Source organism: Chelonia mydas, chromosome 14 (assembly GCF_015237465.2).
Source record: "Chelonia mydas isolate rCheMyd1 chromosome 14, rCheMyd1.pri.v2, whole genome shotgun sequence".
NCBI lineage: Eukaryota > Metazoa > Chordata > Testudines > Cheloniidae > Chelonia > Chelonia mydas.
In genome coordinates, this window is record NC_051254.2 from 996,844 (window position 1) to 1,010,632 (window position 13,789).

Sequence of the window (13,789 nt, forward strand, 5' to 3'; positions counted from 1 at the left end):
AGCAGGGGTTGCATTCCCAACCATCTTGGCTAATAGCCATTGATGGACCTAGCTCCCAGGAATTTAACTAATTATTTCTTTAACCCAGTTACACTTTTGGCCTTCACAGCATCCTCTGGCAACAGTTTCCCCAGGTTGCCCGTGCCGTGTATGGAGTACTTCCTTTTTTTTTGTATAAAACCTGCTGCCTATTCATTGTAGTGGGTGACGCCTGGCTCTTGTGTTCTGTGCAGGGATAAATAACACCTCTTTACTCACTTTCTCCCCACCAGTCAAGACTGTACAGACTCGATCGTCTCCCCCCCGTCATCTTTTCTAAACTGAACAGTCCCCGTCTTTTTACTCCTGCCTCACATGGAAGCTGCTCCATCCCCTTTTCCAATTCGAACGTATCTGTTTTGAGCTGGAGTGACCAGAGATTTATAGCGTGGGATTAGGATGTTTTCAGTTATATTCGCTATCCCTCTCCTAAGGGTTCCTAACGCTGTTCGCTTTTCTGACGGCTGCTGCCCATTGAGCAGCTGTTTGCAGAGAATACCCACGATGACTCCAAGATCGATTTCTTACGGGGTAACAGCTAATATAGACCCCAGCATTTTGTCTGCACAGTGGGGATGATGTTTTCCAATGCTCATTACTTTGCATTTATCAACATTGAATTTCATCTGCCATGTTGTTACCCAGGCACCCACTTATGTGAGAGCCCTTGGTCATCTTCCCAGTCAGCTTTGGTCTGAACTGTCTTGTGTAATTTTGTATCATCGCCAAACTTTGCCACCTCACTGTTTACCCATTTTCTAGATTATTTATGAATAAATTAACAACACTGGTGCCAATACAGATCCTTGGGAGACCCCGCTATTCACCTCTCTCCCCTGTAAAAACTGCCCATTTATTCCTATCCTTTGTTTTCTAGCTTTTAACCAGTTACGGAGAGTCCCTTCCCTTCTATCCCCTGGCTGCTTCCTTTGCTGAAGCGCCTTCAGGGAGAGACCTTGCCACAGGCTAGTGTCCACGTACGCTAGAGCCACGGGCGGATCACCCTTGTCCACATTTGTGGACCCCCCCCACCCAAGAAGCCTGGCAGCTGGGTGAGGCACGATGCCCCTGTCCAAGAGCCGGGTCGACTCTGCCCCGGCTCGTCCTGTTCACGGATGTGTGGGATGAGGGTCTCCGCGCAGGGGCCTGCCGCGGGCTCCGGGCAAGGCGCAGGCGGCCACGCGTCCCGCGGGAGGGGAACATCAGCTGGCCAGGGCCGGGGCTGGCTGCAGCAGGGACTGAAACTGCCCCCGGAGCCCCGGGCGGCCCTTTCCCCCGCGGCCGCTCTGCTCCGCCCGCGCCGGGCTCCGGGCCGCGGCCCTGCCGGAGCCCTGAGGCCGGATGGGAGGCGTTTGGCCCCCCAGCCCCGGCCCTTTCCCCCGGGGCACCTGCGGGCCACGGGAGAGGAGCCGGGCGCGCCCCGCCCAGGGCCGCAGCCGGGCCGGGCCCCTCCTCGGGGCGGGGCCGGGGACGCGGCGGCTCAAGCCGGGCGGGGCGAGGCCAGGCCGGCGGTAGCATGGAGGGCGGCGGCGCCTACGGAGCGGCCAAGGCCGGCGGCACCTTCGACCTGCTGCGCTTCCTGCAGCGGCCGCAGGTCCTGGTCCGGCTGCTGAGCGCGGTGAGCGGCGCCGGGCCCCCGAGCCTGCCGCGTGCGGAGCGGAGCGGGCCGGGCCGGGGAAGGGGCCGGGGGTCGGACAGGGACAGGGGAAGGGGCCGGGCCGGGGGCTGGGCTGGGGGTTGGACGGGGGAAGGGGCTGGGCCTGGGGTCGGAAGGGGGCCGGGGGTTGGACGGGGGACGGGGGCCGGAGGCTGGGCCGGGGGGGGGAAGGGGGCCCGGGGGTTGGACGGGGGAAGGGGGCCGGAGGCTGGGCCGGGGGTGGGAAGGGGGCCCGGGGGTTGGACGGGGGAAGGGGCCGGGGGCTGGGCTGGGCCGGGCCGGGGGTTGGACGGGGGCCCGGACAGGGGAAGGGGGCCGGGGGTTGGACGGGGGAAGGGGCCGGGGGCCGGGCCGGGGGCCCGGGCAGGGGAAGGGGGCCCGGGGCAGGGGGCTGGGCCGGGCCGGGGGTTGGACGGGGGAAGGGGCCCGCCCGGGGCCCCCAGCTGCCCGCCGGGCCCCGTTGGGAGAGGCCGGGCGCGGAAAGTCGCGGGGCCTCCCGGTGCTGCGTGTCCGGCCGCGCCGGGGGAGGGGGGCCGGGGCTGCCGCCCTGCTCGGGGCTGGACCCGGGGCCCGGCCCCTCCTGGGCGGGCGGCGCCTTGGGGCCTCCAGGTGCGTGGCACAGGCCGCGGAGGAGCCGCCCACGCCTGCCCTCTCCGGGTGGCACCGCTGCGGTGCATGGGGCCGGCCCGGGAGGAGGGACCCGCGGGGCGCCGTGACTGTCGGTTTGCGGGGGGGTCAGCGGATCGCTTTGGCTCGGGGGCCTCGGGGGCCCTCGGCAGCTGCAGTCGCTGCTGACGAGCATGTGAGGGAGCGAGGCGTTTGCTGAGTGCTCTGCTCCCTCCCAGTTCTGTGGGTGGGTCCCCCAGAGACTGGGGGGGAGCGCTCCCCCAATTCAGCTGTTGCATTACCCCCCTGTGGTGAGGCAGTTCCTGCACACTCCCAGGCTTGTGCCCTATTTGTTCTGGCTGCAGTGGGGCACAAGCCAGCCCAGGCATTTTGCAGCCCAACCCCCTTACTGAGGGGTTCGGTACCCTGCTCCAATCACTTCCATGTCGACAGGTAAATCGTGAGGTGAGGCCTGGAACCGCCCTGCCCCTAGTTACGGTTCCCTCAGGTAAGGAGCATGTGCCAACCCCTGCATGTTTGTGCTGCCCCATTCCAGCACACTGGGGATGCCTGCTCTTGTCTGCTGCGTGTGCATCCTCTCCCCCAAGAGGGGGGTAGGTGGATGGATAGCCATTGTGGTAAAAGGGCAATAGCTGCATTGAATGAACTCTCTCCTGCTTTGGAAGGGTGCAGCTGGTGGTTCAGGGTCCCCCCTCGCCCCGGCTTCCCTCCTGCCCTGTGGTTCCTGAACACTGCTCAAGCTGATGCCAGTGCTCCCTCCCCAGGTGTTCTCCCTCATCGTGTTCTCCTGCATCATCGGTGAGGGGTACACCAACACGCATGAGACTGATCAGCTCCACTGCATCTTCCACCGGAATGAGGATGCCTGCCGCTACGGCATCGGCATTGGTGTCCTCGGCTTCCTGGCCTGTGTCGCCTTCTTCACGATCGATATCTACTTTCCCCAGATCAGCAACGCCACTGACCGCAAGTACTTGGTCATGGCAGACTTGGGCTTTTCAGGTAACAGCAGCCATGGGGGTGGGCCTGGCTGTTGCTGGCTGATTCTAATGGTCCCTTCTTGGGGGGCCTTACAATCCCCTAGTCTGACCGTGGGTATAACACAGGCCAGAGAACTGCCCCAGACTAATGCCTAAAGCAGAGCAGTTAGAAACGCATCCAGTGTTAGGGCCTTCTCTAATGATCAGACAATGGCTGCCCTTGTCCAGCTCCTTGGATGGTGGTTTCTTTCAGTGGCCTACCCTGTGCCTGACTAGAGGGGGGCGCTTTGATCTCCTGGCACCGTGCCCATCATGAACTGCTGAACTTGGGCACTGCTCCTGACTTGCAGACATGCACCCAGCTGGGTGACCCTTTCCGGGCAGCTTGCCAAAGCATAGGGCTTATGGGGCTCTGCACCGAGCTCCCAGGGGCATCAAGCAGCAGTGCTGGGAGGCAGGGCAGTCAGTCAGTGGCCCTGGCACTAAGAAAGTGGAGGCCCTTAGCCAAGAGGTCTGCTGAACAGGCTTTGTTTGGTCCAGCCCTCCCCGCCAGCAGTTGGGTGACATGAAGTCGTCAGTGTGGGTCAGGGGATGGGATTGCACCCCAGCAAGGCAGCCGGACCCACTCATTGCTCTCTCTCTCTCTCTCTCTGCCCCTCCCCCCCCCACAGCACTCTGGACTTTCCTGTGGTTCATTGGCTTTTGCTTCTTGACCAACCAGTGGGCTATGACGTTGCCGATCGATGTGCATGTGGGGGCTGACTCGGCCCGAGCTGCTATTACCTTCAGCTTCTTCTCCATCTTCTCCTGGGTGAGTGGCGCTTTCCCAGCCAGCAGATCTCTTCAGGGCTTACCTCTCTTGGGGTGGGGGCTTTGAGAGAATCGGGGGCCTGAGCCACATCAGTCTGGAATGGGCAGCATCACTGTGGCCTTCTGCTGCCCCTGCATCCCAGTGTCTGGACCTGCCCTTGTGGCCCTCCTGAGGGGCCTGGCTTTGCTGACTGCTGCTCTCTCTCTTTCTAGGGGTTCCTGATCACCTTTGCTCTCCAGAGGTACAGAATGGGAGTGGAGGACCTCACTAACAGCTACGTTGATCCCACCCCTGACCCTTCGACCCCCTACTCAATTTACCCCAGTGTCACTCACGACAACTACCAGCAGCCGTCCTTCACCCAGACCGGAGAGACCTCGGAGGGCTACCAGCCCCCACCTGCGTACTGAGCCCTGTGCCAATGGCCACCACCAAAGTGGCTAGCACGGATAGCTACACAAGTGCAATTCTTCTGTGCGGCAGGGGCTGTATCTTGACTAGGGGTGGGGGTTGGGGTGTGGTGGCTGCTTAGTGTGTGAAGGGCACCAGGGCTTTGGAGTTAGGAGCTCCCTGGTTCCTGGCAGAGCCCAAGGACTGAATGCGGTGGGAGGCTGTACATGTGACTTTCTCCCTCCCCACTTAGAGCTGATTGCTGGCTCTGCCTTCCTGGAAATCAAGCCCTCTCTGACTGGGGGTGGGGCTTCCCTCTTGTTCATTGGGGTGACTGCTGAGCACAAACCTGCTGCATCCATGTAGTGGGGACCCCTTCCTCTTCAGGAGGGGATTTTTGTCCCTAAAGCTTGACCCTGGCCCCTCCCCAGCTGTGACAACAGAGTGTGGGCAGTTAGGTTCTTTCCTTCATAACAGCAAGGAATAACTGTTTCCTCTTTTGTGTTTGACAGTGTGGTGAATTTTAAACACCCCCAAACCTTGCCTGTGGCTACATCAGTGTAACTTCAGCTCTAGACCTGGTGCCTTTACTAACCCTGCTGGCTCAGATTCCCCAAAGTGCCATCTCACTTTCGTACCAGGTATCTTTGTCCTCAGCTGCCACTGTGCTCAGCAGAGCAGGGGGGTTCAGCGCCTGGGCCAGCAGTTCTGCTTCTGTGCTGGGTAATGGGGTGTGGAAGGGGTTCAGCGCCTGGGCCAGCAGTTCTGCTTCTGTGCTGGGTAATGGGGTGTGGAAGGGGTTCCTGTGCTGCCTTCCATTTCTGCTGCTGGGTGAGCTTGATGCCAAAGTGCAGGACTAAACTTTTTGTAAACTGATTTGTACATAGAGCTTTTGAGTTTCACTACTAAGTTAGGGGCTGTGCCTTGCCTTTCCCCTGAGGAATCTAAAGGGGGTCCTGATCTTTGGGTACCACATGCAGTGATGAGATGGCCCAGATCAGGAGCCACAGTAATGCTGTTGGTCAGCTCTCTAACTGCTGCTGAAACAGCCTCCTAGACTGACTTGGCTGTGGGGCCTGAGCAGCACTGATCCATCCCCCCAGCACAGCACCTTCTGCTCACCCCAGGCTGGTCGGGTAGATCTGGACTCTGGGAGAAGCTGTGCTGTCTGCTCACCCCCACCCGGCAGCTAGCTCTCCCAGGGGGCCAGGCTTCTGAAGCAGCTGTTCTTCCTTGTGTACGCACCCTGTCTTGCTTTTGCTGGTGTGTAATAGTCTCAGGTTGCTGCTTCCCAAGTGCACCTGTTCTGGGACGCTGTTTCTGACGGTCACAGAGGGTAGATGAGTTGCAGCACCAGCTGCCAGTGCACAACTGAATGGTTTAAATGCTCATTTATCACTGGTGGAAGATGGAATAAAGTCTTTTTCACTTACAGCTGCTGTCTTTCTGGGGCTGGGGAGCCCTAAAAAGGGGGGGGGGGGGTAATGTGGGCTTTCCCTCTGCCCTTCTGCTGGGGAGAGGCCTCAGCTCACCCTTTGCCTGTCCAGGATGTTTCTACCTAAGAAGGGTGTGGACTTCCTCTCCCCCAGGGTAGGCTAGAAAATGCAGCTCTTCCCTCCCATCACTCTGTCTAGAGCAAGTCACAGTCCAGAAGAGCCAAGAAATGCATAATCATTGCACATGTCTATTTTTAGCACAGCTCAAGTCCTGCCCCCCGCTCCTGCAGGGGTAGCGGAGCCTTTATGCACACAGGCAGTTCCTACAAAGAAGCCACATGACAGAGCTTCCAGCACATGCCCTCTGTCAGCAGAGGACCAGTACAGCTGCCCCTAGAAGCCTGAGAAGAGGCTTCAGCAAGAGCCTTGTGAATGTTTGTGGCATTAATACACATTACACAGAGTTTCATTTATTTAATTTAAAACTCACCCCTGCACTGACAGACCCACTGAAACATTAGGCAGCTGCCCACACCAAGGGATGAGCCCCCCCCCCCACCAAGGCTAATGCTGCAGCCTTAACATTAAACCTCCCCCTTTTAGTAAGCAGGTCTGAAGAATTCCTGCTTGGTTCTAGCCACAGCACGTAGAGCCTCCCCCACCAAGGAGCAATAGAAGTATTTAAAATTAGCAGCAGCCACTACACCTGGCAGGTGAGCCGAGTAAAGAGCCTGGAAGCAGCTTGACCATCTTGGGGTTAGGGTAAATGCAGCTACTCTAACAGGAGAGGGTAAAAGGGGCTGAGGAGAACTTCCTGGTGCCAGGCCAGAGGTTAACAGAGGGCCTTGTGTCACAAAACTGCAAGCCTGGGCTGCAGGAAAGGCAGGTTAGAGCAGCTGGCTCATTCTCCAAGGAAGGGAAGGGCTGCGAGGGCCTAGCAATTATCAAAATGCTTCAGCCAACAAGCTGTAATGGTAGCGAGGAAGCAGCTGGGCATGACCCCAAGCCCTCTAGAGAAAGGGGAAGAAAAGATTTGCTAAGGACACAGGAAGAAACTTATGTCAAGCAGCAGGGCACTGCGGTTCCAAAGTGGAGACAGTCTGTTACCTTCTAGAAACCCTCACTTAAATATCTGGTTCTTGGGACAGCGCAGACCCATCCCTCTGGGAGATTAAAAATAGTGCTCAGCAGAAGTAGGTTTCAGATTTACTACACAATAAGGGGTGGGGCACTCACCAGAAACACTTCAAAACCCCTGCCTGCACTAATCATTAGTCCATCTACTAGAGAGACTGAGCACATCTTTTTGATCAGGACACAAGGCATTTAGACCAAATGTCTGCAAACCCTTCTTGGGCAAGTAAGCAGCTGTGCACAGTGGTATTAGCAGAACTAGGCTCCACTGAAGCAGAGGGTGCCCTTTAACATCAGCCCCATCTCCACCTCACCTCAGAAGAGCATTGTTTTCAGTTAGTCTGTGTTAAGAGCTTAGTCACCCTCCAGCCTCAGTGTCCATTCTTCACCCTAATGAGGGTGGACACAGGGAGGAGCAAAGCCTCACTCCTTGAGTTAGTACAGCTGAACCTAAAAACCAAACCCTAAAAATTAACACATCAAGGCCACCTCCACTGCTGGGAACAGGAGAGGAAGAGAACAGTCATTCCAAGGGTTTTTAAACAGCCCTGATTTAGAGCAACTCAGTGTAGTCTTTTAACAAGTATAATTGGAGAAACCATCTTGAATTGGACAGACACGGAAGTGCAGTGGGGGAGGGGAGAACTAATTACAGCTGCCTGCCAGAGAGGGGGTGGAGGCAGCAGCACATAAGCATTGTTAGAGGGGAAATTGATGTTAAGAGGGAAGATAATGGCTGGGGTGTAGTGATAGCAGGAGAAGACACTAGTAGGGATGGGAGGTCTGAGGTCATTTACCTTAGAATGGAGTAAGAGGTAATCTAATGAAGGGGCTAAAGCAATGGAGGTCCTCCTGTCCCAGTGTCACCTAGGGACAGGGCATCCCCAGGCAGTAAGTCAGACCCATGAGCTAGTTAGGAACAGGCAAAGTCCTTAAGAACACAAGCAAAAGCCAGCAACAGTGTCAGGGAGGGAGGTCAAACGTGCTAAAGAGGGGTTCCCATGAGCTGGGAGGATAGTCATTACTCAGAAGCCTGGACAAATGGTGTATTGGATGTCCCACACTGAGGGACAAGGGCCTGTTGCAGTGTGACTGTCTCAGTAAGTGCCTCCAATTTCTTGCTCACATTCCATGGCAGAGGACTTTCCCAGTGGCTGCTTGCCCGACTCCTGTTTGTCATTGTTTTCCCCTTTTGTCCCTTCTACGTGGGCCTGGTTCTTTGTAGCTCAGCACACAAGCAGCAGTTAGGTTTGGCAGGTAGCATTGGGAGGCCATGACACAGCTCCGGGCTGAGCAGAGGGGAAAGAGCTTTAAAGAAGCCCCAAAGTTGTAGTCTCTAGCCTCCCCTGCTCAGTTTGCTGGGCTCCACTGCATCTGTCGGGAAGCCAGGACCTTTCGGGAGCCTATGACATCCGCCTGTTTGGCCCCCACAGGCAGGTTCTCCTTGTTTTCTGGCCCAGCCTGCTGAGGTCGCTTTCTGAAGTAGCAGACACGGCAGACGGAGTGATACTTGTCTGACCCTCCAATGACTTCCACCTGGCAAGAGAGTGTAGGTTAGAAGGGATGCTCTTTCCTCCTGTATAAGCACACCATGGGCAGGTCATTTCACCTCACAGGTGCCTTCAAGGCCCTGTTCGAGTGGTCTTTGTTCCCTAGAATCTTACCTCCCTCTCAGCTCCCAGCCTCTTCGTGTATGAAGCCTCCCGGTAACACTCCATGCACACAGCATTCAGCTTCACTACACTCTCTGCCAAGGGAACCAGGTTCAGGATGCTCCCAAATGCCTGCAGCAAAAAGACAGGCTATTTGGTACAGGGATAAGAACTCAGAAGGATCCAGTTACCCACTGCTGAAAGAAATTACCTTCCTCTGGAAGGTCCCATCAAGGGCAGCAACTATGACTGTCTTCCCTGCATTGGCCATCGCCTCAGAGAACTCCACAATGTCTGGGAACTAGACAGGGCATAAAGAGGACAGCTTCAGCAAGGAGTATGAGCAGCTTCAAGTGCTGCAGATAACCTTGAATTCAGAAGTGTCCCCACAACAGCAGGACAGGGCACCAGCTAGGAAGCTACAGCAACATTACCTGAGCAAAGGGGGCAAGGGGAGTCTTCACAGTTCAGACTAAACATGGTAGGTTTAGCTGCCTACCACACCTGTACCAAGGCTATGAGGAGGGATGGCACTAGACCACACAAATGTGGCTGGACAAGAACTCTGCACAAGACCATTTTGCCAATTAACATGGCAGGTCTAAGATTTTTCTCTGCACTTCCCATCCTACATAGCATGGGGTCCCTTCAAGGCAAATTTGCTGGTTATTGGACAGGAGACAACAGCAGACAAGCATTGAGAACTTACAAACTGGCCTTCATCAATACCAATCACAGCTGAACCAAGCGCCTCCTGGTGCACATCTTTGAGATAACAGGCCGAAAGAGCCTCCATGGTATTCCTGCAAGGAAGAATCAGCACGTGGGTGAGTGATTGGTCAACCTATAGGAGGGAGCTATTAAAAACAAGGACTCAAGCACAGAGAACAGCTGTTTTGAGACAGATCATCATTCCTGGGCTAAAAGCTGTGCCACTTATACATGGCGCAGTTGCCAACCAGCCAGCTGTAAAAAACCACCCCCCATAGCCCAGCCAGACAACAGCCAGCTGAAAGCAGCATTCTAGCCAGGGGCATGGGGCTGCAGAGTCATGCCTAGACACACCACTGAAGCCAAGGCCAATGGACTGTACAGAACAATGGAGACAACTTCAAGCTTGTACACTGAGTTCTCTATCGTTTCCCTTTTTGGAAGCAAACAAAGTCAAGCAGCAGCAGTCAGATGATGATCCTCCCTGCAAATGGGGCGATATCCATGACAGCAGCTCACCTGTCGTGCGTGGAGACCCCATTCGTGCAGTAACGAGTGTCCTTGGCGTACTTTATCACAAGGCATTTGTACTGTGCAATCTGGAATCTGCGGACCCGGCGCATGAGTTCCGTGCTACAAGATCGTCACAATTAGCCACAGCATGCAGAGGGGCTAGCAGGTGCGTGGGAATGGACACTATCCCCAGGATCGCCCCACAGTCCATTAGTGGCAGCGCACCAGCGCAAGACAGCGACGTCTAGCCCCCCAAACCCATACTGGGAGCCAAGGAGGCAACCCTGGCCTCCCCAGGAGCCCTTAGGCCCCGATGCCGTCAGCCTATCTGGGTAACAGCAGCGCAGCGCCTCAGCCCAGTAAGGGGCCGGGCCGGGCCGCGCTGCACGGGGGGCGGCCCCCGCCCCCCCCGGGGCCGGGCCGCGCTGCACGGGGGGCGGCCCCCGCCCCCCCCCGGGGCCGGGCCGGGCCGCGCTGCACGGGGGGCGGCCCCCGCCCCCCCCGGGGCCGGGCCGGGCCGCGCTGCACGGGGGGCGGCCCCCGCCCCCCCCGGGGCCGGGCCGGGCCGCGCTGCACGGGGGGCGGCCCCCGCCCCCCCCGGGGCCGGGCCGGGCCGCGCTGCACGGGGGGCGGCCCCCGCCCCCCCCGGGGCCGGGCCGCGCTGCGCTGCACGGGGGGCGGCCCCCGCCCCCCCCGGGGCCGGGCCGCGCTGCGCTGCACGGGGGGCGGGGCTGGGGCAGCAGGCAGGGCCCAGAGCAGCTCCCCCGCCCGACGGGGACGGCTCCGGGCGCTTGGGGCCCCCGGAGTGAGGGGACCCCCAGACCCCCCCAAAGCCCGGCGGGCGCCCCACGGCCCCGGTACCTTTTCCCGGAGAACATGGGCCCGAAAATCACCTGCAGAGACAGGAAACACGGGGTGAGACCCAGCCGGCCCGCCGCGCGCCCCCGCCCCCCGCCGCGCGCGCCCCCGCCCCCCGCCGCGCGCGCCCCCGCGCCCCACCTGGATCTGGCCGCGCGCCTTGGCGGGCGAGCCGGGCTGCACCCCGGGCACGTTGAGGCAGCTCATCCCGCCGGGCCCCTGCGAATGACCCGGCGCGCGCGCTCCGCTCCTTTAAACGCCGCCCGCACTGACCAATCAGGAGAGGCCCCGCCCCTCCCGCTCCCCTCGGCGGCCAATGAGGGTCAGGGCGGGAAATTTCACCCAAGCACCCAGATGCGGAGGTGGGTTACAGGAAGAGCTTGTCCCGGTGCATGATGGGAAAGAGATTGGTACCCCCCCACTACCCCCTCCCAGGATCCCAGCTCCGGACCCCCCCAGAATCCCCCGGTTCCCCCCAGGATCCCAGCCCCGGACCCCCCCCAGAATCCCCCTAGGATCCCAACCCCGGACCCCCCAGAATCCCCCCGGTTCCCCCCAGGATCCCAGCCCCGGAGCCCCCCAGAATCCCCCTAGGATCCCAGCCCCGGACCCCCCAGAATCCCCCCGGTTCCCCCCAGGATCCCAGCTCCAGACACCCCCAGAATCCCCCGGTTCCCCCCAGAATCCCAGCCCCGGATCCCCCCGGTTCCCCCCAGGATCCCAGCCCCGGACCCCCCCCCAGAATTCCCCTAGGATCCCAGCCCCGGACCCCCCAGAATCCCCCCGGTTCCCCCCAGGATCCCAGCCCCGGAGCCCCCCAGAATCCCCCTAGGATCCCAGCCCCGGACCCCCCAGAATCCCCCCGGTTCCCCCCAGGATCCCAGCTCCAGACACCCCCAGAATCCCCCGGTTCCCCCCAGAATCCCAGCCCCGGATCCCCCCGGTTCCCCCCAGGATCCCAGCCCCGGACCCCCCCCCAGAATTCCCCTAGGATCCCAGCCCCGGACCCCCCAGAATCCCCCGGTTCCCCCCAGGATCCCAGCTCCAGACACCCCCAGAATCCCCCGGTTCCCCCCAGGATCCCAGCCCCGGACCCCCCCCAGAATCCCCCTAGGATCCCAGCCCCGGACCCCCCAGAATCCCCCCGGTTCCCCCCAGGATCCCAGCTCCAGACACCCCCAGAATCCCCCGGTTCCCCCCAGAATCCCAGCCCCGGATCCCCCTGGTTCCCCCCAGGATCCCAGCCCCGGACCCCCCAGAATCCCCCCGGTTCCCCCCAGGATCCCAGCCCCGGACCCCCCAGAATCCCCCCAGGATCCCATCCCCGGAGCCCCCCAGAATCCCCCTGTTCCCCCCAGGATCCCAGCCCCGGACCCCCCAGAATCCCCCCGGTTCCCCCCAGGATCCCAGCTCTAGACACCCCCAGAATCCCCCGGTTCCCCCCAGGATCCCAGCCCCGGATCCCCCCAGTTCCCCCCAAGATCCCAGCCCCGGACCCCCCAGAATCCCCCCGGTTCCCCCCAGGATCCCAGCCCCGGACCCCCCAGAATCCCCCCAGGATCCCAGCCCCGGACCCCCCCAGAATCCCCCTGTTCCCCCCAGGATCCCAGCCCCGGACCCCCCCAGGATCCCCTCGGTTCCCCCCAGGATCCCAGCCCCGGAGCCCCCCAGAATCCCCCCAGGATCCCAGCCCCGGAGCCCCCCAGAATCCCCCCAGGATCCCAGCCCCGGAGCCCCCCAGAATCCCCCGGCTCCCCCTAGAATCCCCCCGGTTCCCCTCAGGATCCCAACCCCAGAGCCCCCCAGAATCCCCCTGTTCCCCCCAGGATCCCAGCCCCGGACCCCCCCAGAATCCCCCGGTTCCCCCCAGGATCCCAGCTCCAGACACCCCCAGAATCCCCCTGTTCCCCCCAGGATCCCAGCCCCGGATCCCCCGGTTCCCTCCAGGATCCCAGCCCCGGACCCCCCAGGATCCCCCGGTTCCCCCCAGGATCCCAACCCCAGAGCCCCCCAGAATCCCCCGGTTCCCCCCAGGATCCCAGCCCCGGACCCCCCCAGAATCCCCCGGTTCCCCCCAGGATCCCAGCCCCGGACCCCCCCAGAATCCCCCCAGGATCCCAGCCCGGGAACCCCCAGGATCTCCCCGGTTCCCCCCAGGATCCCAGCCCCGGAGCCCCCCAGAATCCCCCCAGGATCCCAGCCCCGGAGCCCCCCAGAATCCCCCTGTTCCTCCCAGGATCCCAGCCCCGGAGCCCCCCAGAATTCCCCGGTTCCCCCCAGGATCCCAGCCCCGGACCCCCCCCCAGAATCCCCCCAGGATCCCAGCCCCAGACCCCCCCAGAATCCCCCCGGTTCCCCCCAGGATTCCAGCCTCGCCCCCCCGGTTCCTCCGAGGAAAAGCTTGTCCCCGTGCATGATGGGAAAGAGATTGGTACCCCCCTCCCGTACCCCCCCCCAGGATCCCAGCCCCGGCCCCCCCCAGAATCCCCCGGTTCCCCCCAGGATCCCAGCTCCAGACACCCCCAGAATCCCCCTGTTCCCCCCAGGATCCCAGCCCCGGACCCCCCAGAATCCCCCCGGTTCCCCCCAGGATCCCAGCCCCGGACCCCCCAGAATCCCCCCAGGATCCCAGCCCCGGACCCCCCCCGAATCCCCCTGTTCCCCCCAGGATCCCAGCCCCGGACACCCCGCCCAGAATCCCCCCGGTTCCCCCCAGGATCCCAGTCCCGGACCCCCCCCAGAATCCCCCCAGGATCCCAGCCCCGGACACCCCGCCCAGAATCCCCCCGGTTCCCCCCAGGATCCCAGTCCCGGACCCCCCCCAGAATCCCCCCAGTATCCCAGCCCCGGACCCCCCCAGAACCCCCCTGTTCCTCCCAGGATCCCAGCCCCGGAGCCCCCCAGAATTCCCCGGTTCCCCCCAGGATCCCAGCCCCGGACCCCCCCCCAGAATCCCCCCAGGATCCCAGCCCCAGACCCCC

At 61.2% G+C, this 13,789-nt stretch overlaps 2 protein-coding genes across 5 annotated transcripts; one reads left to right on the forward strand and one right to left on the reverse strand.

The window, feature by feature from the left end:
• Window positions 1-1,501: 1,501 nt before the first annotated feature.
• On the forward strand, window positions 1,502-5,936 carry SYNGR2 (synaptogyrin 2). 2 transcript variants are annotated; one of them, XR_006285857.1, is made up of 5 exons: window positions 1,502-1,657; window positions 3,088-3,325; window positions 3,975-4,114; window positions 4,327-5,189; window positions 5,245-5,936. XR_006285857.1 is itself a non-coding variant. In XM_037913864.1 (4 exons), exons 1-4 carry the CDS (start codon window positions 1,556-1,558, stop codon window positions 4,522-4,524), a joined length of 678 nt encoding a protein of 225 aa, XP_037769792.1. In that variant the 5' UTR covers window positions 1,502-1,555; the 3' UTR covers window positions 4,525-5,936. The 2 variants fall into 2 exon arrangements, 1 of the variants encoding a protein (XP_037769792.1); XM_037913864.1 differs by having other exon boundaries at window positions 4,327-5,936.
• A 650-nt stretch (window positions 5,937-6,586) lies between these two features.
• On the reverse strand, window positions 6,587-11,072 carry TK1 (thymidine kinase 1). Of its 3 annotated transcripts, XM_037913861.2 has the most exons (7): window positions 10,950-11,072; window positions 10,812-10,843; window positions 9,957-10,070; window positions 9,436-9,529; window positions 8,938-9,027; window positions 8,739-8,858; window positions 6,587-8,610 (listed from the first exon to the last, which is right to left on the reverse strand). In XM_037913861.2, exons 1-7 carry the CDS (start codon window positions 11,013-11,015, stop codon window positions 8,425-8,427), a joined length of 702 nt encoding a protein of 233 aa, XP_037769789.1. In that variant the 5' UTR covers window positions 11,016-11,072; the 3' UTR covers window positions 6,587-8,424. The 3 variants fall into 3 exon arrangements, with proteins under 3 accessions (XP_037769789.1, XP_037769791.1, XP_037769790.1); XM_037913863.2 differs by lacking the exon at window positions 10,812-10,843 and having other exon boundaries at window positions 10,950-11,042; XM_037913862.2 differs by lacking the exons at window positions 10,812-10,843; window positions 10,950-11,072 and adding an exon at window positions 10,844-10,915.
• Window positions 11,073-13,789: the final 2,717 nt, after the last annotated feature.

Excerpts from the sequence above, each read along its gene's own strand:
- SYNGR2 (XM_037913864.1), top strand. The coding sequence starts at position 1,556 with ATGGAGGGCGGCGGCGCCTACGGAGCGGCCAAGGCCGGCGGCACCTTC. Across the intron at positions 1,658-3,087 it reads TGGTCCGGCTGCTGAGCGCG|GTGTTCTCCCTCATCGTGTT; the intron begins GTGAGCGGCGCC and ends CTCCCTCCCCAG. Across the intron at positions 4,115-4,326 it reads TCTTCTCCATCTTCTCCTGG|GGGTTCCTGATCACCTTTGC; the intron begins GTGAGTGGCGCT and ends CTCTCTTTCTAG.
- TK1 (XM_037913861.2), bottom strand. The coding sequence starts at position 11,015 with ATGAGCTGCCTCAACGTGCCCGGGGTGCAGCCCGGCTCGCCCGCCAAG. Across the intron at positions 10,844-10,949 it reads AGGCGCGCGGCCAGATCCAG|GTGATTTTCGGGCCCATGTT; the intron begins GTGGGGCGCGGG and ends CTGTCTCTGCAG. Across the intron at positions 8,611-8,738 it reads GGCTGGGAGCTGAGAGGGAG|GTGGAAGTCATTGGAGGGTC; the intron begins GTAAGATTCTAG and ends CTCTCTTGCCAG.